Source organism: Oncorhynchus masou, chromosome 32, assembly GCF_036934945.1.
Source record: "Oncorhynchus masou masou isolate Uvic2021 chromosome 32, UVic_Omas_1.1, whole genome shotgun sequence".
Lineage (NCBI taxonomy): Eukaryota > Metazoa > Chordata > Actinopteri > Salmoniformes > Salmonidae > Oncorhynchus > Oncorhynchus masou.
The window spans coordinates 54107790-54133488 of record NC_088243.1 but is presented as its reverse complement, the minus strand read 5'-3'; the positions used below and the strand labels follow the sequence as shown (position 1 = coordinate 54133488).

General features: G+C 41.5%; 2 protein-coding genes and 1 long non-coding RNA gene across 6 annotated transcripts; 2 read left to right on the top strand and 1 right to left on the bottom strand.

Moving 5' to 3' along the window:
* Positions 1 to 349: 349 nt before the first annotated feature.
* Positions 350 to 13679, top strand: LOC135526211 (uncharacterized). Its single transcript, XR_010453265.1, has 5 exons — positions 350 to 539; positions 1122 to 1192; positions 1337 to 1478; positions 13328 to 13406; positions 13550 to 13679. It is a non-coding gene; the product is annotated as an uncharacterized LOC135526211 (long non-coding RNA).
* Positions 2939 to 17069, bottom strand: phykpl (5-phosphohydroxy-L-lysine phospho-lyase). Of its 3 annotated transcripts, none has more exons than XM_064954373.1 (13): positions 16902 to 17069; positions 16672 to 16790; positions 10634 to 10793; positions 10453 to 10527; positions 10266 to 10353; positions 10059 to 10175; positions 9807 to 9889; positions 9396 to 9621; positions 9118 to 9272; positions 8863 to 8952; positions 8537 to 8667; positions 6936 to 6978; positions 2939 to 6175 (listed from the first exon to the last, which is right to left on the bottom strand). In XM_064954373.1, exons 1-13 carry the CDS (start codon positions 16958 to 16960, stop codon positions 6088 to 6090), a joined length of 1434 nt encoding a protein of 477 aa, XP_064810445.1. In that variant the 5' UTR covers positions 16961 to 17069; the 3' UTR covers positions 2939 to 6087. The 3 variants fall into 3 exon arrangements, with proteins under 3 accessions (XP_064810445.1, XP_064810446.1, XP_064810447.1); XM_064954374.1 differs by having other exon boundaries at positions 16672 to 16786; XM_064954375.1 differs by lacking the exons at positions 16672 to 16790; positions 16902 to 17069 and adding an exon at positions 10935 to 11022.
* A 524-nt stretch (positions 17070 to 17593) lies between these two features.
* LOC135526209 (protein FAM53C-like) lies at positions 17594 to 23743 on the top strand. Of its 2 annotated transcripts, none has more exons than XM_064954377.1 (4): positions 17594 to 17695; positions 20400 to 20460; positions 20582 to 21384; positions 22412 to 23743. In XM_064954377.1, exons 1-4 carry the CDS (start codon positions 17609 to 17611, stop codon positions 22652 to 22654), a joined length of 1194 nt encoding a protein of 397 aa, XP_064810449.1. In that variant the 5' UTR covers positions 17594 to 17608; the 3' UTR covers positions 22655 to 23743. The 2 variants fall into 2 exon arrangements, with proteins under 2 accessions (XP_064810449.1, XP_064810448.1); XM_064954376.1 differs by lacking the exon at positions 17594 to 17695 and adding an exon at positions 20100 to 20303.
* Positions 23744 to 25699: the final 1956 nt, after the last annotated feature.

Genomic DNA, 25699 nt, shown 5'->3' with positions numbered 1-25699 from the left:
AATAATGGTTGTTTAATTATATCTGGTAGCTTGCTGTATGTGTTGGCTTCTAATGGTCATTTTTCATTTGTGTTCGCTAATTGCACTGTTTATTGTGCTACACATTTTCTTCTGTTCCACTGAATTCTGTTTGGAAGTTTTTTTTACTAACTATTTACACAAGCATGTCTTATTTCATGCTTCAATCCACTAGGGTTTTCAAAACCCTATTTTTATCGCATACATAATTTGTCAATGTATTGCACCTTAATTTGACCCTGAAAATATTACTATTATATTTTCCCTTAGCTTTTAAGCAATTAACATAATCCGTGCAGTCATTTTAGCTACAGAAATGAAAATTAATATGGAGGTAACCATATTAGTTCGAGCTAAAAAAAAAGATCTCTGCATGCAGCCTGCTTGCTCGAGCACATTGGTCAACAGCAACAGTTTTTCAAAATGTACACAACTTCTAAAAGTGGTAGTCTCTCTTCTCCTGAATTCTTGTTTTACTTTTGTAAGTAAAGCGGCAGTTTGTTGGGAAGACGAAAGTCAAGGTAAGATTAGCTAGCTAACTAACTAATTCAGCTGGCTAATGCTAGCTCTCTGGCTAATCCACTATGGACATGGTACATTTGAATTTCTACCTGTTGAAGCTAGCTAGATAACATTTGAATATCTGAGTTAATGATTGTAAAGGTGTGTGTGTGTATATTCTCTGCAGGTGTGTGAGAGAGGAGATGATCACAATAACTTTAGAAAACATTCATGTCAACGTAGTCATGCTAGCTATGTGTGTGTGTTCAGTGTGAGAGGGAGAGAGATGATTGATCATAATCTATAGAAAATATCATGTAAACATTGTGTCATGCTAGCTGTGAGGTGTGTGTGTGTGTGTGTGTGTGTGTGTGTGTGTGTGAGATTGTACATGAATACACATAGGAAACATTGATTGTGTGTGAGACAGTAAGGTAGCCTACTGTAAAATTCTTGAAACGTGTACCTCCCCACACTGGATGTGAAGATTTTTCTTGATTAATCAGAGATCTTTTGTATTTGACAATAGGATACATTTTGCCTATCCCTGCTCCCCGTCAACACTCATTCTAACGTTACACCTCAACTGCCCTTTTTTCCAGGAATCTTCCAGCTTGGATGGAGGAAACAAAGGGAGGAGTACAGAATTGATCTAGCCTGCTGACTAAGAAATGTAAATAGCCTGTTTTGCTTTCTGTCTATCTATATCTCTTCATCTGTCTGCCAGGTTGCTGAGGGGCAACAGCCTAGCAAGTACATTGACTAACTTAGTGAAGATCTTAGGTAATGGTGAATCATAATTCATCTGTCTTTACAGTTCCTGAAACATGTCAATGACCTGATGCATGGCCTCTACAGCAGTGCTTCGGCACCCACTCAGTTACCAGTGACCTATTTTGGCACATCCCAGTGAAAGGAAAGAGCAGAAGCACCCTTCCTTAAATCTATAGTCATTGACAGTAAGTTGTTGCCAAAATGTTATTTTCTCTTCTGTTTGATACTTCTTTCCCCATATACATCACGTCTCACAGACTGGATTCCCCAAGAGACATGCTATTCAGCTTCCCATGATTGCCTGATCGTACACATAAAAAAAAAAGTGGTATCTAGAACATAAAATGGTTCATCGGCTGTTCCCATAGGAAAACCCTTTGAATAATCTTTTTTTGGTTCCAGGTTCCATTTAAAACCCTTTCCGCAGAGGGTTCTACATGGAACTCAAAATAGTTCTACCTCAAACCAAAAATGGTTATCGTATGGGTGCATTAGAAGTGTAGTGTAAGGAAATCCATTTGAAATAGCACTGCTTCTAATAATAGAAGTTAATAAAGTAAACCAAATCCTATTTTACCCTCGCAAAACTCTCGTCCTAATTAATGAGTCATGTAAAGTTTCCCCCATTTCTCTCTTGCTCATTCTCTGTTGCTCACTCAAACTCACACATGTGCACAGTTACAGAGAAGAGGAAGATATTTGCCAATTACACCCATTTCTAACAATGTTTGTTGCAGTAATGATATGATAAATATTTTTCTCTTTATTGCCTGTTTACGCATACTTTAATGGTAGCATTTAGCTTTCTATTTTTAAGACTGCCAAGCTGTCTTCAATGTGGGGGAACCTCTGTACGGGACAATGCTCTCAGGATTATGGAGCAGTGTGTTTATAAAAAGTTTGAATATAACATGTATTAGGATTAAACAAAACTTTACCATTTAGAGATTAGTTAAACATTTATCTAACTATTTAATTTTGATATCCCCTTTCTTAGAATGTTTCAGATTGATGACCAATGAATTAATGTTCCACTTCAATATGAAGGGACAGAGGAGCAAACATACCATTGCTACCACTTTTAGTAGATTCTGACTGTTAAATATATTTTACTGTGTTACATTTTAGTTAAGACTCTTTTATCTAGAGTGACTTAGTTAGTGCATTCATCCTAAGATAGCTAGGTGGGACAACCACAGACATAAAAAGTCAAATGTTTATCAAAGTAGCTAGCAGTTGAGTCAGAGCTAGAGGAGGGAGGGGTCAAGTGCAAGTGCTGGTTCAGTTGTTTAAAAAAAAAAAAATATTGGGGGAGGGGTCCGAGGTGAGGAGGTTTATTTAAGATACTGTTTAAAGAGGTAGGGTTTCAGATGTATTGGGAAGATTGAGTGTAATCATGGAGGCTTCCCCCAAAAATCTACCAGGAAAAAAACATCCAAAATAATGTATCTTTCGTCTCTCAGTGTTTCATAAATGTCCTTTTAATTCGCAAGAGGCTGACTGTATCTCACCGGCGAAAGCATCCGAGCGAACGAAACAGTGCCCCTCTGTCTCAGTATGTGTAGCAAATCTATCTGATGCTGTCTGGTCAGAAAGAGTATGACATTGTTGCAGCCCGTAGCATTGAATGCAAAAGAAGCCAGCAAGCATTTGGCCCCCATTGGCTATTTAATTTATTTTTTTATCAATCAGAGTTAGCTCAGCTGTGAATGTTCCTGGCTCACCAAAAAAGGTTTAAAGGGAAGCCAGTCTGGATTTGGCTTCAGACCATTCACATCACAAGCCATACGTCAACATTGTGTTGTCTTCATGGCTAAATTTTCTAAATTAGCCATGGATGGAGATAGGGATTTGGACTTCTGCTTTTACTTAATTCTCCGTACTGGCCAATGATTATAACGGATCCAACCATAAATTCATACATTGTGTCCCTGTCCTGAGAGGATGGAAGTTAAACATGTAGTATGCTAATGTTAACTAGCTGGCCTGGCGTATCATTGCCTATGAAAGGAAGTTAAGCTAGCAAGCATTTTAACCAGGTAACCTAGGATTCAAAAAAACTGAAAGCGTGTACTGTACGACACAGTCAGACTGTTTAGGCAACATGAAAGAGGAGGATGGCATTGGCGTTTCTCTATAAGTAGGTTGAATCAATTTATTATTTTTATTTTTTCTATATGCAAGCATGCACATACACACACAAATCAGAACCATGGACAACCACATCATATTTAGCTTACGTTGATTGGACTAAATCGTTTTTGCTTTCTTTTAGTTACTGTATTAGACTAAGCATAGGTGATTTAGATGTTGAAATGATGCTGGAATACTGGCGGCAGCTCCTGTTTTCTTTGACTTGGAGTAACTCTCCATGGTTCTAAATCAATAGTTTAGTAGTCTGAAAATGTAGGATACTTTTTTTTACGTTGCTTGACCATGCTGTAGGTCATAACTGTTTGTTACATGCATTATGTTTTGTGGACTTTACCGGAAGGATGTTGCTCTCTGGCTTTGTAGTGAAACAACATGTGGTTGAATTTATTCTGCCAATGTGTCTTCTTATTGTCTCGGCATTAGGCCTATATATCACGGTGTCAAGGCATATGAACGACTAGGTTACAGAGCAAACAATTTATCACAACACACATGTTGTAATACGGTTTCCCCATTGATTTTACCCATGCACTGCTACTGTGTTTACAGTTCTGTCATGTCCTGCGTGCCCACATTATGCCAATCAATTTATTTTATTTGTATGCTTACAGTAATTTTCATGAAAAGCCAGAAAAGAAATCAGGAGGTTGGTGTGTTGCAGTACCCCTGGAAAGCCCTTAAATATGCCCCTGACTGCCGTGGTGAAAATTCTTCAACTAGTACTTTGGAAATACTTTTAGCCAGCTGAGGCCACAAAGTTTCTTCAGGAATGACCTTTTTCTAGTTGTCTTTTAAAATCTCAAATGTATAAAGTTGTAATGCACCGATTCTCTTCACTGCAGATCTGACCCATCGCATGACTCTTGAAGAGGGCCATGAGAATCTCCAGTACCCCATAACAACATTCTTATTAATCATTCATTGCCTTTTTATATATTCTGTGTCCCTGTCTTTCTATGCATGTAGTCGGTGGGTGAATTATAAAACAATTACTGTATGCAGATGTGCAAAACTTGTGCTTTAGATTTGTTTTTGCCGTTGCTTGATCCATTTTAAATGTAAGAATATTTTGCAGATTAACTTTGCATTTGCAGTTCTTTATGATAGCTACATTAGCAGCGAATTAGGATTTTAATTTTGGGGTGGTAAATACAGGCGAATATACTGATAAGTCACCTTGTCCTAGAGTTTTACAGTTTTCAAAACATCACGCCAGGGTAAGCCTACACAACACCTTATTTGAAGTGTTTCGGAAATCCCCTATGGGAACACTTAGTTGCGATGGATTGCATTCGGAAAGTATTCAGACCCCTAGACTTTTCCACATTTTTGTTACTTTACAGCCTTATTCAAAAATGTTTTTTATTTTATTTATTTTTATCCCTTAATATAAACACAATATCCCATAATGAGAAAGCAAAAGCAGGTTTTTATAAATGTATAAAAATACAGAAATGAATTCTTGGGTATGACGTGACAAGCTTGGCACACCTGTATTTGGAGATTTTCCCATTCTTCTCTTGCAGATTCTCTCAAGCTCTGACAGGTTAGATGGGGAGCGCCGCTGCACAGCTATTTCCTGGAATGCTTGAAAGGGTTTAAGTACGGGCCACTCAAGGACATTCAGAGACTTGTCCCGAAGCCACTCCTGTGTTGTCTTGGCTGTGTGCTTAGGGTTGTTGTTCTGTTGAAAGGTTAACCTTCGCCCAAGTCTGAGAACCTGCGCCAGAGCGCTCAGGACTTCATCAAATATCTCTGTACTTTGCACAATTCATCTTTCCCTCGATCCTGACGAGTTTCCCAATCCCTGCCGCTGAAAAACATCCCCATAGCATGATGCTGCCACCACCTTCACCGTAGGGATGGTGCTCTTTCAGAGTGACTAATGGGTCACCCATGAGGCAAGCTCTAGGAAGTCTTGGTGGTTCCAAACTTCTTCCATTTAAGAATGATGGAGGCCATTGTGTTCTTGGGGACCTTCAATGCTGCAGAAATCTCTTGGTACCCTTCCGCAGATCTGTGCCTCGACACAATCCTGTCTCGGAGCTCTACAGACAATTCCTTTGACCTCAGGGCTTGGTTTTTGCTCTGACATGCACTGTCAACTGTGGGACCTCCATATAGACAGGTGTGTGTGCATTTCCAAATCATGCCCAATCAATTTAATTTACCACAGGTGGACTCCAAGTGGTAGAAACATCAATGTTTATTCATGGAAACAGGATGCACATGAGCTCAATTTCGAGTCTCATAGCAAAGGGTATGAATACTTAAAAGTAAAAGTATTTCTGGTTTTAATTTTATTTAAATTATCAAAATGGGATATTGTATGTAGATTGAGGATTTCATCCATTGTAAAATAAGGCTGTTACGTAACAAGATGTGGAAAAAGTCAAAGGGTCTGAATACTTTCCGAATGCACTGTATTTCCACAGGGAAGTATAAATGCGAGGAGGATCAAAATTCATATGTACATTGTGTTATAGTACAAATTGTATTGCCTTTCTGTTGCATATGTCACAGTTTCTCTTATCCCTCATGCAGAATCAAAAGCAGTCACTTTCCACTTCATGAATTGTCACAAACCATTCTTGTGTTAGATCTAGTAGGGTAATCTTAATGATTACATTTTTTTTATCCTTAATTGTGATATGGATCTGTGAGATTGGTTGTGTTGAATACTTCTGCATTCCTTCCCTTGTCTTCCTCCAAGATGACTCCAGTTTGTCTGAAAAGCGAAAGATGCAAGTTCTAGGACCGTATCCACAAAATGCTACAAAGTAGGAATGCCAATATTGGATCAGTGTAGCCTTTTTGTTCTTTAAAAAAAAATGTTTTACCCCTTTTTTCTTCCCAATTTCGTGGTATCCAATTGTTAGTAGCTACTATATTGTCTCTTCGCTACAACTCCCGTACGGGCTCGGGAGAGACGAAGGTCGAAAGTCGTGCATCCTCATATACACATCCCAACCAAGCCACACTGCTTCTTAACACAGCGCGCATCCAACCCGGAAGCCAGCCGCACCAATGTGTCGTAGGAAGCACCTGGCAACCTTGGTTAGCATGCCTTGTCCCCGGCCCGCCACGGAGTTGATGGTGCGCGATGAGACAAGGATATCCCTACCAGCCAAACCCTCCCTAAACCGGACGACGCTAGGCCAATTGTGCGTCGCCCCATGGACCTCCCGGTCGCAGCCTGTGACGACAGAGCCTGGGCGCGAACCCAGAGTCTCTGGTGGCACAGCTGGCGCTGCAGTACAGTGCCCTTAACTATTGCGCCTAGATAAGCACTTCTACTCTGAGATTTGTAGATACGGGCCTCAATGCTCTGCCCTATGAAATCCAATGTCTGAGAAATGCACTTTTAACGGTTAGTGAAATCTCCTGGAGGAGCACATCACACTATCAACACTACCTCTGACTCCTTCTGATTGTGACCAATTCTTACTGTCTGATGCAATTAAATCTTTCTACGGGTTTGTACAAACCTTAAATCTCCACTGTCCAGTTTTTGATGACTGCGCTCCATGTCTGAAAAGGAAAAGTAGAATTGTCAACGGGTCCCCACACACCTGCTTAGGTGGTGGTAGTATGGATCTGTTAAGACTTGTGTAATTGCCATTGGCCCAGTTCAGAAGTCGGCAGATATATGAATCGGGTCGGTGCAGGCTCCCAGAACCTTCAGTTCTGCAAACACTGCAGTGGTAGAGTCTAAGTTGGGTTAAAAAGACTGGGTATTCTTGTCTCCTTAAAGGAAAAATCCACCCAAAATCACTCATTCTTTTAATTTACAGTGTTAAATATCACTATGTGAGAACAATATTATTTTGTGAACAAATGTTTCATTTTTGGCGTTATGGTTGACAGCAACATGGAAAATCGTTGTGGAAATCTTTTGCAGCTCCAGTCGACTACAAAATCCACAATGCAATGCTTTCTATGGGCTAGCTGGCTAGCTACATAGCAAACGTAGCTACCCACAGTACCAAAGACAATATCAGCATGTAAAGTAGTTATTTCGCTGTAAAATTGACTAAACTGCACTATCAATTTAGGAGTCTACAATTTCACCATGTTCAACCTGCAGATTGTTGTGCCTCAGTGGCGCAGCGGTCTGAGGCACTGCATCTACAGACCCAGGTTCGATTCCAAGCTGTATCAATCGGCCATGATTGGGAGTCCCATAGGGCGGCGCACAATTGGCCCAGCGTCGTTAGGGTTTGGCCGGGGTAGGCTGTCATTGTAAATAAGCAGTAATTCTTAACTGACTTGCATAGTTAAAGGTGAAATAAAAAACAGAGTGGAGTCAAACATTTGCAACGGCAAAAGACTTTTGATCAGATAGAAAATGTTGCCCATGCTACGTCAATAAGCCGCACGATGCATTCTGTGTGATTCTGGGACAAGGGGAGCTTTCCTTCAAGGAGTGAATGGGAGTTTGAGATAATTAACTTATCTAATATCGTATAGCTTTGGAATCGTGACAGTACGTACTTTCTAGGAAAATAGACATATACTGACTTTGAGAAGGGATTACGTGATGATTAGCTTAGTATCCGCGTGATGCAGCATGACGGGAACTCGATTGGGCGACAGTCTGTTGGGTTGGGTGTTATACGTTCTTTCATTCATTGGATTCCTTTCTCCTTTCTATAATATCTCTGGCAACTGCACTATGCAATGCACCCTGTACTAAAGAGGCAGACAAATAGGAACATTTGCTAGGCTCTGTTAAATTACATATTTCTCGAGGTAGGAATATGCAAAAATATAATCAATGGCTCACTTGACTGAAGACATCGGACAGTATTGAAATGTGACGTATGATAAACGTTTACGCGATCCAAAAGTTGTATTCCTATGAACTTCCAGTGAGAGACTTTATCACGGTGTTACGTCATACAGGACAGATTTCTGCCTGCTTGAATGCCCATAACTCAGATAAACATGAAATGTCCCAGGGAATCGATAGAACATCACTCACAGACGCACAAAAACAATATAATATTCAAAATGGGTGAACCTTTCCTTTTAAGTATAATAAATGTATTGTAATAAGTCAGGGCTACAGGGTAAGTGTTCCAGTCACCTGTGAGAATGTGGTGTATCCTGTCTGCCACCAAGTCTGCGTCCTCCATACTGAAGCACATAGGAGGTTTAAACTTGACAATGTTCTCCCAGGGGCCGTCTGTACTGACACAGATATACTCCTCTTTCAGTCTGGAATGGGAGACGAGACCAAAGGATATTTCTGCTTAAAGGTTCTCTTCTAAAAAATAATGCAAAGATTTATACCAAAATAAGAATAGTGTTAACTCTTCACCGAATTGTGACTGCAGCAAACACTTTGATATGATTGTATAGTTGTTGCTTCACAAGGCCTCGCAGCAGTGAATGACCAGTCTGACCCCATACCTTCTGACAACTTGCGCTGCTGCGTCTGTAGCTGGGGTCCTCTGTTCTTTGTCGGTGACCATCTCCAAGCCCACAAACAGCCCCACTCCACTGCCAAGAGTAAACACAAAGCCAGTTATTGTATACTGTCTTCAGCCAGTATCTCCGAATGGATCATGCTGTAGACTAGAGAGTATGAGGTTGACGGCAAGGTCATATGTGAGTAGTTATTATAGAGACATTCCCTTCACATAATCCACGTCGTAGGCACCCTACCGGACATCTCCAATGATTGGATGTTTGGTCTGTAGCTGTCTCAGCCGGTCCAATAGGTGTCCTCCTACTCTTGAGGAGTTCCCCCTCAGGTCCTCCTTCTCAATCACGTTCAGGACAGCCAGGCCGATGGCACACGACACTGGGTTACCGCCAAACTGCACAGTCACAGGAGAACCACAAACCATGATTAGGGATGAGACCCCTAATATGAATGTTTGTGCACGGTTAACATGATTTAATAGGCAGAATATAGGTTGTAACAGCCACCAGTTTCTCACTGTATTGAAGTACTCCACTCCGTTGGCTGTGAAGGCCCCAGCGATCTCCGCTGTGGTTGCTACACATGACAGGGGATGTCCGTTGCCCATCGGCTTGCCCATAGTCACTATGTCAGGGCTAAAATCATCACCCTGCAGCTGGAAGGCCCAGAAATGGCTCCCTACACGCCCAAAACCTGTTTGCACCTCGTCTGCCACAAACACTCCCCCTGCAGAGCGCACGTATCTGTCGAGACCGAGATACCAACACTCACTGTCACATGTCAAAGATAAAAGCAATAGCTTTTACTATCATAATGGCCTCAATCCAAACTCAAATGAGGATTTGGCTCTTCGTCCTTTTCTTCACCGATGAGAAAATGGTACAGTATAATAGTGCACTAATATTTTATGCTCAGAGGCAGTACCTACTCTGCTACTTTAGTTGAGTATCCCTTGGGCAAGAGGATTTGGCCTCCAACACTGGGCAATGACTCTGAAAAAAATGCAGAAACCTGTAGGTTGCAAGTCAGTTTTGAGTTATTAGATCCATAGAATTCGTACAATACTGAACATTGTTATTACTGTTACTACACTAATCAGCATTAAACCCCGCTCGGTGTCCAAATTGAGACTATTTTCGAACTTTCCTTCTCCATGCAAAACCTATTGTATTTACTGTACCTTGCGACCTTTTTGGTGCACCTTGTCTATCACATCCTTCACAGTATCTGCATATGCCTGGGCTGGGTTGGGATGGTCCTCTCTGAATATACCTCTATAGGTGTCTGGTATGGGTGCCTGTAAGGATTAAACAGGAAAATTATAATTTTAGCTTTTTGTAGCACAAGCCAAAAAATAGAGGCATGCTATATCTATCCTCTTACACACCACGTGAACCCACTCTTTCTGTCCTGTCAGCTTCTGGAACTTGTATGGACTGATATCGATGAGCGAAGTCAGGTGCCCATGATATGCACTAGTATGGAGGAAGAGGGGGAAAAGAGGAAGAAGTACATTTTAGAGAAGAAATCCACTGAGATTAGTAGTAGTTTTTGTGTGATGTGAGAAACCTTACTGGTCAAGCACAATGACATCTTCATGTTGGGTGTACTGGTGGGCCAAGCGTAATGCCAGATCATTGGCCTCTGAACTGTTGGGAGACATACATATTACATTATTCTTCATATATCTTACGTGGATGTCATTGGGGCTGTGTTTCAGGAGGAAGTCATAGGTTGTAGGACATGGTGTCTTACCCTGAGTTGACAAAATAGAAGACACACAGCTTGTCGGGCAGAGTGGCAGCGAGGCGGTCGGCATACTGAACTATGTTGTCATGAAGGAAGCGCGAATTGGCATTCAGAAGCTCCATCTGCGTTGTGGCTGCTTGTGTGATGCTGGGATGACAGTGACCCACTGTAGATGCGACAACAATCCAACGTTTCGTTACATACAATTACCACTAGGAGGTACTGTCATGTTGATTATATTGTGGTACTACTGTAAAGTTCAAAGGGCTTAGGACTGTGACATTTGCCCTCACAAAATATTACTCACCAAATCAGATGCATTAAAATAATGTCACCAATAGAGAACAACAGTAATGGCATCTTTTTGAAGGCACTAACTCCGCCATGGTTTGTTGAACAAAGCCTATGGGAAAAAGTATGGAGTTGTTGGATAAATGCCGAAAATAAGGTCTGTGGTAAATACAGGCTTAGGAAATCTTAAACGTTTTGTTCTATGAGATCATCCTTATCAGGTCACTTTTGGTGAATTTTGAAGCATTTACCCAGAGGGCATACGACGTGATAAAGACTGCTTTTACTAGTTAATCTTGTCGGAACGTCTTTATAACCAGATCACAACCAGATTAAGATGTATTTTTGACGTATGAACAAAAAAAAAGAAGTCTTATGTTGGTTGAGATCTGATTGAAATACTGACCAGTTATCTATATGCTACTCAATGAAAAGACATCAATCTATGTAAACATGGGCATAGTGTTTGTGGGCCATGGACCCATTGAATATAAGACACTAGAAGCATTACAATTATTACAGTTAGAGTAATGTTCTTCTTCAGCAGGGTTTGCATGATTCAGACCGGGCAGAATAATATTACTCTGGGCTCCGGATATTGCTACCCAGGCCGAGTCCAATTCAGCTTATCCGGCCCGATTTAACTTTTTCAGGAGCAGGGCCATTTAAGGTTTTTATTTGGCAGGTGTTGAAATGCCAATTTTACAAAAAACTAAGAAATGTGATCTATTTCACCCCCAAGTCATGAAGGTTGGTAGGTCATTAAAGCAAACATTCGAGATGGTCTCTAATTTAGTGAATCTATGCATGCTTTTGGTTTTTACTACAGGCTATGGCAGTGTTTTTCGTAGTTACAGTCCACCCAATTGAAAAGTGTATATGCACAATATTTGGTCTAGGCGATAAACATGCACAATAATACAGGATACCCATACAAAAATGCACTGCTGTTAAAATGCAGTAAAATGGCAGTACTGTGAAATAATGGTTGTTTAATTAATGATATCTGGTAGCTTGCTGTGTGTTGGCTTCTAATGGTAATTTTTTATTTTGTTAGCTAATTGTACTGTTTATTGTGCTGCACATTTTTCTTCTGTTCTCTGAATTCTATTTGGAAGTTATATTATGACTAACTATTTATTTAAGAAATAAAACATAGGCCTGTCTTATTTCAAAAGCATACTACAATCCACCAGTATTTATAAAACCCTACTTTTAATCGCAATTATTTCCACAACTAATTAGTCAAATTATTGCACCTGAATTTGACCCTGAAAATATGGTTATATTTTTCCTTAAATGCTTTAAGCAATTCACATAATGCGTGCAGTAATTTAATTTTAATTTCAGTGGCTAAATAAGGAGGCAGGCATATCAGTTCCAGTTAAAAGTTGGATGGGAATCTGTACCTCGCGCGCAGTAATAGATCTCTGCGTGCAGGCAGCCTGCTTGCACGAGCACATCAGTCAACAACAACCGTTTCTTAAAATGTACACAAACCCCTAAAATATTTGACTGCTAAGTGGTAGTCCCTGTTCTCCTGCATTATTGTTTAACTTTTGTAGGTAAAGAGGCATTTTGTTGGGGAGAAAAACGTCAAGGGATAATTAGCTAGCTTGCTAACTAACTAACTCAGCGGGGCTAATTTTAACTAGCTAACATTAGCTCTCTGACTAATCCTTCATGGAAATGGTCAGTCTTCATTTTTACCTGTTGTAAGTGTTTGTTGTAGCTAGCTTGCAAACAGATTGGCATTTGAATATCTGTTCAGTTAATAATAGCAAATGTGTGTGTATTCTCTGCGCGTGTGTGAGTGAGAAAGATGATCACAATAACTTTAGAAAACATTGTCATGTCAAAGTTGTCATGCTAGCAATGTGTGTGTGTATGAGAGAGGGTTGGGAGAGATGATGATTGTGTATAGAAAAGATTGTCGTCATATCAACATTTTGTCATGCTAGCTGTGTGGCTGTGTGTGTGAGAGAGAGATGGTACATGAATACACATATAGGAAACATTGATTGTGTGGGACAGTAAGGTAGTTTAATTCTTCAAATGTGTACCCCCAATATGGTTGTGAAGATTTTCTTGATTCATTTTTATTTAACTAAGCAAGTCAGTTAAGAACGAATTCTTATTTTACCTACCCCGGCCAAACCCTCCCATAAACCAGACGACGCTGAGCCAATTGTGCACCACCCTAATGGACTCCCGATCACGGCCGGTTATGATACAGCCTCATGCTCGAACCAGGGTCACTCGGGAGCCCATTCATCAGAGATCCTTCTATTTTTGTGTATTTTGTATTTGACAATACAATTAATTTTGCCTATCCCTGCTCCCCCTCTACACTCATTCTAATGTTACACCTCTCAACTGCCTTTTCAATTCTTTATTTTTTATTTGCAGGAATCTTCTAGCTTGGAAGGATGGAGGAGTGAACAAAGGGAAGGAGTACTGAAGTTACCCAGCCTGCTGACTAAGAAATGTAATTAGCCTATGTTTTGTTGTCTATCACTCTCTCCATCTGCCTCACTGCCAGATTGCTGAAGAGCAACATGGTCAATGTACTTGCTAACTTCGTGAAGAGCTTAGGTAATGGTTAATCATGATTCGTCGTTGTCTTTACAGCTCCTGAAACATGTCAATGACCTAATGTATGGGGTCTACAACAGTTACCAGTGACCTATTCTGCCACATCCCAGTGAAAGGAGAGAGCAGAACCACCCCTCCTTAAACCCATAGTCATTGACAGTAAGTTGTGTGCTCGATGTTACTTTGTCTTCTGTTTGATATATTTTGTCTTCTGTTTGATATATTTTGTCTTCTGTTTGATATATTTTGTCTTCTGTTTGATACTTTTTTTTTCTCTGGATTAGGTCTCACTGAGACTGGATTACCCAAGAGACATCCTATTCAGCTTCCCATGATTGCCTAATCTTACCACCTATTTTTTCAAAAGTGTATCTAGAACACCTGTGGAGTATTGTTTTTGGTTATGGTGTTTGTGTTTGATTGCTGGTGGAAGGGGAAACAAGTAAAACGGTTCATCGGCTGTCCCTATAGGAAAACCTTTTGAAGAACACTTTTTGGTTCCAGGTAGAACCTCTTGGTTCCAGGTAGAACTATGTTGGATTCCATGTAGAACCTTTTCCTCAGAGGGTTCTACATGGATCGCAAACGGGTTATACCTGAAATGCAAAATGGTTCTACCTGGAACCAAACAGAGTTATCCTATGGGGACAGCAGAAGAACCCTTTGGAACCTTTTTTTCCCCTAAGAGTGTAGTGTAAGTAAATCCAATTGAAATAGCACTGCTTCTAATAACATATGTTTGTAAAGCAAATAAAATACTATTTTAACTCCCCCTTTTTTTCAGTTGCAAAATCTGTGTCCTGATCAACAGACACCTCCCTTGCTGAGTTATGTATAGTTTCTCACATTTCTCTCTTGCTCATTCTCCTCGCTCGCTCAAACATTACAGTGCATTTAGAAAGTATTCAGACACCGTGACTTGTTCCACAGTTTGTTACCTTACAGCCTTATTCTAAAATGGATTAAACCATTTTTTCCCTCCCTCAATCTACACACAATACCCCATAATGACAAAGCAAACACTGGTTTTTAGATTTTTAAAAAAAACATTTGATTAAAATTAAGAAAAAAACATGGCAGATTTACATAAGTATTCAGACCCTTTACTCAGTAAAGGCAGTGATTACAGCCTCAAGTCTTTTTGGGTATGATGCTACAAGCTTGGCACACCTGTATTTGCGGAGTTTCTCCCATTCTTCTCTGCAGATCCTCTCATGCCCTGTCAGGTTGGATGGGGAGCGTTGCTGCACAGCTATTTTCAGGTCTCTCCAGAGATGTTCTATTGGGTTCAAGTTCGGGCTCTGGTTGGGCTACTCAAGGACATTCAAAGACTTGCTCTGAAGCCACTTCTGCATTGTCTTGGCTGTGTGCTCAGGGTCATTGTCCTGTTGGAAGTTGAACCTTTGCCCCAGTCTGAGGTCCTGAGCGCTTTATAGCAGGTTATCATCAAGGATCTCTTTGTACTTTGCTCCGTTCATCTTTCCCTCGATTCTGACTAGTCTCCCAGTCCCATAAAGGCCTGATTGGTAGAGTGCTGCAGAGATGGTTGTCCTTCTGGAAGGCTCTCCCATCTCCACAGAGGAACTCTGGAGCTCTGTCAGAGTGACCATTGGGTTTTTGGTCACCTCCCTGACCAAGGCCCTTTTCCCCCGATTGCTCAGTTTGGCCGGGCGGCCAGCTATAGGAAGTGGTTCCAAACTTCTTCCATATAAGAACGATGGAGGCCACTGTGTTCTTGGGAACCTTCAATGCTGTAGAATTGTTTTGGTACCCTTCCCCAGATCTGAGTTCTACATACAATTCCTTTGACCCCATGGCTTGGTTTTTTGCTCTGACATATACACTGTCAACTGTGGGACCTTATATAAACAGGTGTGTGCCTTTCCAAATCATGTCCAATCAATTGAATTTACCACAGGTGGACTCCCAATAATGTTGTAGAAGCATCAAGGATGATCACTGGAAACAGGATGCATCTGAGCTCAATGTTGAGTCTCATAGCAAAGGGTTTGAATACTTATGTAAATAAGGTATTTCTGTTTTTTACTTGCAATAAATTTGCAACAAATTCTAGAAACCTGTTTTCACTTTGTCATTTTGGGGTATTTGTGTGTAGATTGAGGAAAAATGTTTATTTAATACATTTTAGAATAAGGCTGTAATGTAACAAAATGTGGAAAAAGTCAAGGGGTCTGAATACTTTCCAAATGCACTGTGCACCCATTTCTAACAATGTTACAATGGCGAATTCTGATCCAACCATAAATTGATACATTGTGCTCCTGGCCTGATAGGATGGAAGTTCAACATGTAGCTAGATTTGCCAATTGCACCCATTTCTAACAATGTTTGTTGCAGGAATGATATGACAGACATAACTTTTGAACAAGATACTATTTGCTTGTCTCTTTAAACATACTTGAATTGTTGCATTTGGCATTCTTTTTTTTAAGACTGCCAAGCTGTCTTCAATTGGGGGAACCTTTGTCTGGGACAATGTCCTCAGGATTATGGAGCGGTGTGTTTATATAAAGTTGTTTGAATATTAAACATGTATTAGGATTTATGCAAAACTATCATTTGGAGATGAGTTAAAAATTGTAATTATACAACTACTGTGTAATTTTGATATCCTCTTTCTTAAAATGTTTCAGATTGATGACCAATGAAGTAATGTCCCACTTCAATATGAAGGAACCGAGGAGCAAACATGCCTTTGCTACCACTTTTAGTAGATTCAGACTGTTAAATATATTTTTCTGTGTTGTTATGTACTGTCCTGCATGCCCACATTATGCCAATCATTATTTTTTTATGCTTACAGTAAGTGTCATGAACAGACAGAAAAATCAGGAGCTTGGTTTGTTGCCGGCCTTCTGGAAAGGCTTTAAATATGCCCCTGAACGCCGTGGTGGAGAAGGACGCAAAGTATGTGCATGAGCAAGTTTAAGAGTATAGGTAATAAATTGTAGTCAGGTGGTCATTACCAGGTTATGATGCGGTGTTAACCTCAGACTTTATTTTCGGCGTTTAACTTTATTCCAAAACTATTCATTTCCCATTAATTTTGCACATAGGAATGGCTGAACGATCCTGAGGTATATCATTTCCGATTTGTTGTACTACAAGTTGGCGAGCTCTATAGATGTGTGTCTTACCGTGCTGAACGTTGCTGATACAGTCCAAGTACCGCTTGCCATTTTCGTCATACAAATACTGTCCTCTGGCTCTGACTATCTTCACGGGATCGTCTGAATAGAAGAGTCTGCAAGACTGCCTAGGAGAGACATAATTTAAACCATTTTATATGTCAGTGCATAATTTCATACGAAGGCCAAGCGTTGTTGCTGCCAGCTTGAGTTTTGTCGAGTCAAACACCGTTACATACCCAATCAGTTTCTTTCTCATTGCAAGAGTCTCTTCTTTCCTGAACATTTCCAACGCCATTTTCACTGCGTTTCTCTTAGTTTGTATTACTAAATTAAACTCCAGCTTCTAGTTGTCTTTTCCGTCATAACAACTTTCTGAAGAAATCACGTGGATTTTCATAACTGCGCATGCGTCTGTCTGAATGACGTAGGCGCATTCTGGATTCTAATATTATATACATATATATTTTTTTTTTTAACGAATGATGTGTCTGTCTTTTTGTGTGTTTCTTTCCCATGCAAAAACTTGTAATTAATTCACAGCACCTCATCGTCACGAAAATTTGACAAACTACACTACCCAGAGTTCCAAACATGTTTTTGTAGAGAGCTGGAATCTCGCCGGGCACATTCATTTTCAAAAGGACTAATTAAAACTGTGGTAGTGGCAAAGACCAACCCAACCGACACATTGCTGAATTATTATCGCAAAAAAATGCTGTACTCGAGGCGTTTTTCTTTAGAATACTTTACGTCTGTTTTTTTTCTACTTTCAGAACAATAGAGGGTGATTTTAAAGAATTAAAAAGCAAAACGTTTTTCACGTTTAAGATTTACATTGAATTTCGGAGACAATATATAGTTAATTCCTAGATGGATTGTGATATAAATAGATTTTGTATAATAAAGATACAAGCATGTTAGACGTTTCAACCACCCCTTTTTAATGGTTTGTTCCGATGGCTATATATTCAGTGCAAGGCCATCGACTACCCCGTGCTGCTTTCGGTTGCTAAGGAGACAAGGTGGGCAGGTAAATTAATCATCGAGTTAGCTACGAAGCAGTCTTGTGTTGCTGTCAATAATCAACGTCATTTTAAGCTACATTTCTTATACCGATATGTAAATTAATTCAGATACGCTGACAATTAAATGCGTAAGCATGACAACAACATAATAATTGCTAGCGGAGTGATGAGCCAGACTGTCAGTTCCCACGGGCTGAATGTTCATGCTAGCTAAAGTTAGCTAGACTTGAGTCGGCTTGCTAGCTAACTAGGTGGCTGTCAAGTTACCTGACCTGGACAGCTAAATATGCTTGTGGTGATACTGCAATTTGTTAGTCAAGACTGACTGGCTAGTTTGTCAGCACTTACAAACTGTTACGTTTAATTACTAGCCAGCTGCCTGGTTGGCCCACCGCACAGACCGTATTGCTGCCGGCTAACGGTAACTAGCTAATTGCTTTCGTAGCTATCATTAGCCTCTAAGCCTCGTATTTGGGATGATGACCAAATTTAAAGTCATACATTTGTAAGTTGCTTGTTAACGGGCACCATGCCATATTGCTACTAGTTAGCCTATTCATATTAGCATGCAACAATCCAATTGGTCAAGATTACATTTGTTGTATCGTTAGTAGGCGAGTTTGCCTACTACTAGGTAAGTAGTTACTAGCTGGTAACTAACTAGCTAGATCAGAAGATGGCGACCTCAGAGCTGACCACAAGTATCTCGGTTTACCAAGCACTCCTATTATTGATTTGAGACGTTGCTTTGTTAACTTCCAAAAATAGTTGCCTGCTAAGTTGCAAGCAAACTTTAACGTCTTTCGAAACATGTTGAGGTTCCGTTAGGTTAACTATGGGTTTGTCAGTGAGTGGAACACGTGTGCCATTTAAACCAAACTTCTTATGACTAACATTACCATTCATGTTTTAGTCACTAGCATTTGTAACTGTTTGATAGGTTTGACATGTAACGTGTGTTAGTGATGATTCTCCCACAAAGTCCAGTCATGGAACTTATTAAGTTAGCTTATCTGTCAAATGGCTCGTCCATACCACCAGCTTTTGAGTTGTATTTTGTGTTGCGTTTCTCATGTGCTGTAGAATTAACTTGCCACATGGAAACCAAGTCCCTGTAGGCCCCCTAAGCCCAAGCACTTAAAGCAACAGTGGCTAGTAGGTGGTGGAAACTCCCCATAGTTCCCAAAATGAGAGAGACCTCTTGTCACCCACATTGGGATGACTGCATAGGCAGTTGGAAGTGGTTTATCAATTGTTGGTTTTATAACTTTTGGTTTCGTTGTGCACAATATTTATACAGAACAGTGCAAAGGTTGCAATGAGTAGTCAAGTGTTGTATCTGGGCCGGTCTTATTTGGTGTGGGACTTTGTATAGCAGAGAATCAGTGTGTTCCCATAGGGTGTGTCTAGTTTCAATAACTGTTACGTTTGTTTTAAAGCTGACTGACTCTGGCATTTGCATGGGGGGCTGCATGGTGTGGAATGTGTCGGCGAACAACACTAACTGGCACCTTGTTTTGCTTGTCACTGCATGGTGCTTAGTTGTGCTCGGGTCCTTTTATGCATATTTTGTTTTCTCTGTGCCTTGGTCATTTTAAGGTCCTAGTCCCATTTTCCACTTTCTCTTCCCCCTTTTGTCTGTCTCAGAGTGGGCATGGCATGCCTATGGCCCCAATCCCCCTCTGTTTCACACACTTCCCCCATCCTCCCCCTCTGTTCCTCCTCTCGCTCTCCCTCCCCCTCCATTCTCCTCACAGCCCTCTACAAGGGCCACACTATTAGCACTCACTTTGAATTGGACCCACTTGACTATAATGTGCCTTGGTATTGCCCTGAACTCTACCTCTGTGCAGCTAATAAATTATTTTGTTTGTATTCTCACAAAGAAAATTAATGTTTTTTGCAATGTATCGGATTAGTGTTCTTAACATCATCGCTTTTTGAGGTTGCACTTCTGCTGTTACTTTGCGTACCTTTCATCTCTGAGGCAGGAGCTAGCCTATGTCCTAGTCTGTCTCCTGCCTTACCAGATAAGAGTTATAGAACAATCATTAGGGCGGTGGTCACTCTTCCTCCTTTTGGTCTTCTCACAAAACGGTGTCAAAATATCTGCACTTGTGTGTTGCATGCTTGTAAGAGGGAGAACAGATTCCAAGTACAGTAAGTATCCTGCCACTTTATGATTCGTGCACACACGCACATTCCTGGTATTACCCAACGCAAAGCTATGGGATTAACAGGAAATTGACTTGCACACCCAATCATTCTGAATCCATGATGCTCAGATTGATGTGCTATTCCAATCCCTGGTAAAATAACTCTTGAATATGGTCTACTACTCGGCATTAAAATGTGGATGCTCTGCTTACTCTTTCCCTGTTCAGATGAGATGATGAAGCTGTTGATGACATTATCTCAGTGAGGTTGGAAGGGTCAGTCTGGCCAGTTGAGGTGGGGAGGGGATACCACTAACCTCCCCAGCAGTCCGACTGACAAGCGCCACCCCTTCCTCATTGGCATCAGTGTGTCACCATGGTGACGCTCATCACAGAGCAGCTCCGCAGACAGAATCTGGAGGAGCCCCCTTATCGCAGGGCTTTCTCTCTTAATGTGGTGAGCATGCCATGTGATACAGACTGGCTGTTTTGTAGCTCTTCTATGAGGAATTACCATGGCTATAAATCCCTTATCTTCGTTGCTTTGTTTCAGTCGTTGCCTGAAGTGGGCTCTAGCCCTACGGTGTGTTGGCGCGGGTATGGGTTGACTCCAGGTAAGGATCCATTAATTCCTTAAACTTTTTAATAAAGTTGTCTCATTCAAAGCTCCCGCTAAATCATTAACTTGGAAGTGCCAACATTGAGTCATGTTTTTGGTTTGTTTCACTTCCACAGAGAGCAGTTGGTCTATGTTCCCATCCTCCAAGACCCATCTGCAGGATGCAGCCTCTGTCCTGTCCTCCCTGGACCCCCTAGGAACCCCTCTCCCCAGCACCTCTGCGACAAACATGTCCCTACAGAACTCCCCGCCGCTGCCCCCTCCTCCCCCCAAACGCCACTGTCGCTCCCTGTCCGTCCCTGAGGACCTGTCCCGCTACCGCACCCCCTGGCGCCCCAGCGCCTCCAAGATCTGGACCCCCGTCAAGCGCCGTTGCCACAGTGGTGGGGGGGTGGCCGGCATGGGAGTTGGCTCCTTGGTGGGCTCCGTACCCCTCCGAGGCCCCAGCTCCTCCCTCACCTCCTCCCTGCACTCCTCCTCCAGTCCTACCTTCTTCAGCCTGGCCCTGTCCCCGGACTCCCCTATCCCTTGGAGTGTTTCCTGGGACCACTATGACCCGCCCAGGGAGAGCTGCACAGGCTTATTCCCCTCTTCCTGCTCCTCCTCCCCGGCCACGCTGAGTTCCTGTCGGCCCCTGCAGCAGCGCCGCTTCTCCCTGTCCCCTGTGCACATCCTGCCCCCCCAGCCCTCTCCAGCTCTAGCCAGTCGCTACATTGGGATGGAGGCCCCGGCCCCCTCCCCCACTCCCTCCTCGGCCTGTAGTACCCCATCGTCCTCAAGGCGTGTCCTGCCCCTCAGTCTCCCACGCTGCCACTCTCAGCCCTGTGATCTACGTAAGCCCGGCCTGAAGCGACGCCATGACCCAGACACGCTCCCCAACTACACCAGGCCCGGACTTGACTTCAGCAAGATGACTCAGGTGCGCTGGATGGGATGTACATCAGTTTTAAGGCCTATTAAATAATATAAATGCAATATATAGAGCCAAAAATGCATAGCATGCACCATTTTTGTAGAAACTGCTCATAGTTCTCCTTTAGTCAGAGCAAACTTCATTTGCCTGTGAGTGGCTGGAGGCCTAAAGCGGCCCCCCCAGCTCTCCTGCCTCTCCCCATAGACCAGAGTGTTTATGTTGGGATCATTAGCGAGGAGAAATGGGCCTCTGGTTCTCTGAATCGCTCTCCCCTCATGAGACAGAACTACTGCTCTCACATTCCTGTCTCAGCCAGACCAGTCTGGATTTGGGTTCAGGGTGTGGTGTTGGGACTGTGCTGCCTGGCTATGTAGCCTCACTGCCCTGACCCGGCGTGTATGTGTGTTTTTGGGCTGACCCTTGCATTCCTGTGTCCGTTAGTTGATGCATGCCCATGACCAATTGCTTGCCCCTATGGACATCCACCACCACCCAGCCATCTATATTTAACCACTGGATTTGAGCAACACCACTGACTTCCTGTTCTGAGGAGTGATGTCATCACTTCTCCTTTCTCTTTTGTGATTTTCTCTCACCCCCAGTTCATTTTTATGGCCTTCTGGGCATTGGACCTGGGGGTGTGACTGAAGCTGCTGCAGGGTTTTGCAGCTGGCTGTGTGTCCTTGTCATGTTTTAAGATGGTGGGTGGTGGTTTATGAAATGGCTGCCTTTCTGGTGTAAAAAGATAAAGGGACTGCACAAAGTTAGCTTTGGCTGGGGTCTCGGTGCAGGATGAGGAAATAGCCAGAACATTAGTCCAGACAGTCTGATACATTTGCATATGATTTTCATAGACCGTCCTTAGGTGGACATTGAGGTTCTCACACATGGTATTTTGAATAACCATGGAAAATAATAAAAGCTGTTGCAGTTGTATGCCTATTCGTTTATATATTTTTTAAATCAGCATTATATCAAAATTGCACTATGAAGATGCTGTATTTATTGTTTTCTTCCATGTCCTGTGTTTTAGATTCGCAGTGGGGAGCCCCTGGTGTGTGGAGCGGCCATTTGCATTGGTCTGGAACCTGTTTTAGGGGACTTCAGAGGAACCTTTTCACCTGCAGACCTCCTGGGAAGAACCAGCATTGGACCGCTGAGTGAAAGTGAGGAGGAGGAAGAGAAAATACCTATGGGTGTGCTAGAGGCTGGACAGCAGAGTGTGTTTGAAAGAGACTGCACAGAACTGGACTTGAACCTCATTGAGGAGAACTGAAAGAGGTCCCTGGTGCTCTCTGTGTGATTGATATTCATAATCATATCCACAACACACACACACACACACTTTATATAAATGTTTTCAATGAAGGTAAAATAAACAAATGCACATCCCTGGCTGAGCCCTCAGGAACCTGCTGCCTTCCTAGGGGCCACACCAGGGACCCTTCATATCACTGGCTGACTAGACTAATAAGAATCAATATTACCATTATTGTAATGCTCAAGTAACTTTGACAACCTTGTGTTATTCAGCATTTTGGGACAATGTAATTCTGCGTGACCATACTCTATGCGTAAATGTGTATACCCAGAAACCCAATGGTGATAAAGGTTAAGAAATGATTAATTCTGAAGGTACAAAATAGGCACTTTTTAATAATCTGGATAGTTGGTGTACGACTGATAAATACCATTATAAAAATTATGCAGTTAGATTTCTGTGGACACTCCAGTTGCCGTTGTACATTTCTGAAAGTATGGTCATTTGCGTTGCTGATCGAAGGCCTCTGAAACTGTTACACAAGCAGAAGCCTGCACACACGTCTGTTTTCATGGGTTTATTACTACTACTTTCTGATGCTTTTGATTTGGCCCTGTGGAATACCCACACCAGTAAAGGGAAACAGAGGGCTTTCCTCAGCTGGCGAATGGATCTTTACTGCTTCCTTTCCCCATACTTCTTGGACAATAATGCATTCATTTGTTCTCCAAACCACTTATCCATCATTGAATGAAATCAACATTGTACATTCATCATGCCTTAAGCTCACTATAAAAATAAGCTCTACATTCTATTTCTTTGGTCTCCATTCTCTGTTTCCCACTAATGAACAGATCACACTTGCACTGTAATAGGATTTGAATAATTGACTCGATGCTGCAGTTGGATTCTATAGGGCACAATGTAATAATGTACTGTACAGTGGTAAGGTGGAAACCATTTTGTGTGAGAAGAAACCAGTAGCGATGCAAAGGATTGGTGGCCTTTCGGAGAAAATTTGTATTGTATGTTTTCAGATGGAAGTTGTCCTCTTACACAATTTGTGTACAAATAAAGTTTATTAGAGAATAATTTTGCAAGAAACCCCCCCTTGTCCTGTGTTTCTTTCAATGGGAGATTTTTTTTTTAAATGAATAGTTCACCCAAATTATAAAATTACATATTGGTTTCATTACCCTCAAAGCAGTCTATGGACAAGGTATGACGGGAATCCTTGCTTTGGTTTAGCAAATGATAACGGGCTAATGTGATGCTCCATTAGCCATTACTGGATAGGTACTGTTTGGCGTAGCAGCATAAAGAATTTTCGACCAGCCTTGATTTGGTGATACTATCTTCATTCTCGATTTGGCCATACATGTACCTCCTAAAATGTCTGTGTCCAGTTGCAGGGGGTTTGTTTGAATTTATTAAAATTATTTGTTGTTTCTCCATGAAGTAATCAAACAGTGTCTGCCTACATATTGTCTGTTTCAAATCTTATCTCATTGATCGAGACAGGTGAGTGTCTTCATGACATGCGGCACTAGGGAGTGAACCCACCTGTCTTAATCAACGATTGAAGATTTGAAATAGAAATAGTCTACTTATTGCCCCCACCCCCACATAAACTACAATATCTTATTTATCCACCATATTTGGTTTAGCTTCCAAATTATATTATTTTAGCATTTCTGGCACAAGTCCCATTCTAGTCATAGGACCGATATTAGCTTATTATACGCATTATGTCCAAATCATCTGAAAGTATCTAAAAATGTATTATGAAGCTCAAAAAAGTAACCTATAGATGATTTGAACATAAGCCGTGCTTGACTTGGGATGGAATAAGTGCAGGAGCTGTCTTTCCAAGTCGGTCCATTAGACTACCTTCACCAAAATTCACAAGTGACATTATGCTATAGCTATAAAGACCTCTGATTATTCACTGCTAATGGTTTAGACACATTTTCCATGACTTTTAACCAACTTTTCATGACTTATAGCCTACATGAATGAACAAGTAAGCATGCTGTGTCTGATCCCATGCCATTGTGCCCTTGATCAAGGCACTTAGCCCCCCACATAGAACTGCACTGTTTGTCACATGTTGTCAACATGTGGTCAACCTTCCATCGGAGAGCTTCTGGGTGTGCATGCTTGGCTTTTGATCCAGCCCGGAAACACCCAAGTCTGCTCATCAAGGTCCTGTTGAGGAGCTGATTTTTAGGCTACAATGTGGTTAATACTATGGTCTTAATAAAGTTATTCCCTCATTCAATAAATCATGGGTGAAATGGATAAGGTAGGCTACTTCAATGCACTGTATCTAACTAGACGTGTTATTATATAATGCTCAAATATGGATTTTTCATGGGAGATCTATGCACATGCTTAGTTAGCTATAGTTAACTAACGAGATAACTGCTACAAGTTATGTTTTGAATTGACGATCTAGTTAGTCTGGCATTATTGTATACCTGCTGCTCGGGCAACGGGCCACTCGCACTGGTGCACAAAAGGCAGCTTCACAGACATACACTGAAGGGTCAAAATGATAATGGCTGATATGTAGTTGTTTTTATTGGTTGATCATATTTAAAAGTGTGATTTCATGAATTACATTAAAAACAGGTTTGAAACAAATTCATATGACTTTTCATGACCATACAAACCCAAATGTGACATTTTGGAACAGTGCATATTCAATCTGCGCAATCTCGAACAGCCTACTGTCACGCACAGATTCACAGACCTGTGGCAAATAAACTTGAACAGAGCGGAATCAAGAGAAGAATGCACACTCTCCATTGCTAACCAAAACGTGGATTGCTGTCACACCTTGTCCGTAATGCTTACAGGGTAAGGAAACGAAATTTGTACACTGGACAAAAATATAAACGCAACATATAAAGTGTTGATCCCATGTTTCACCTAACATTGCCACAGATGTCTCAAGTTTTGAGGGAGCGTGCAATTGGCATTCTGACTGCAGGATTATCCACCAAAGCTGTTGCCAGATCATTTAATGTTTGTCTACCATACTATGCCTCCAATGTC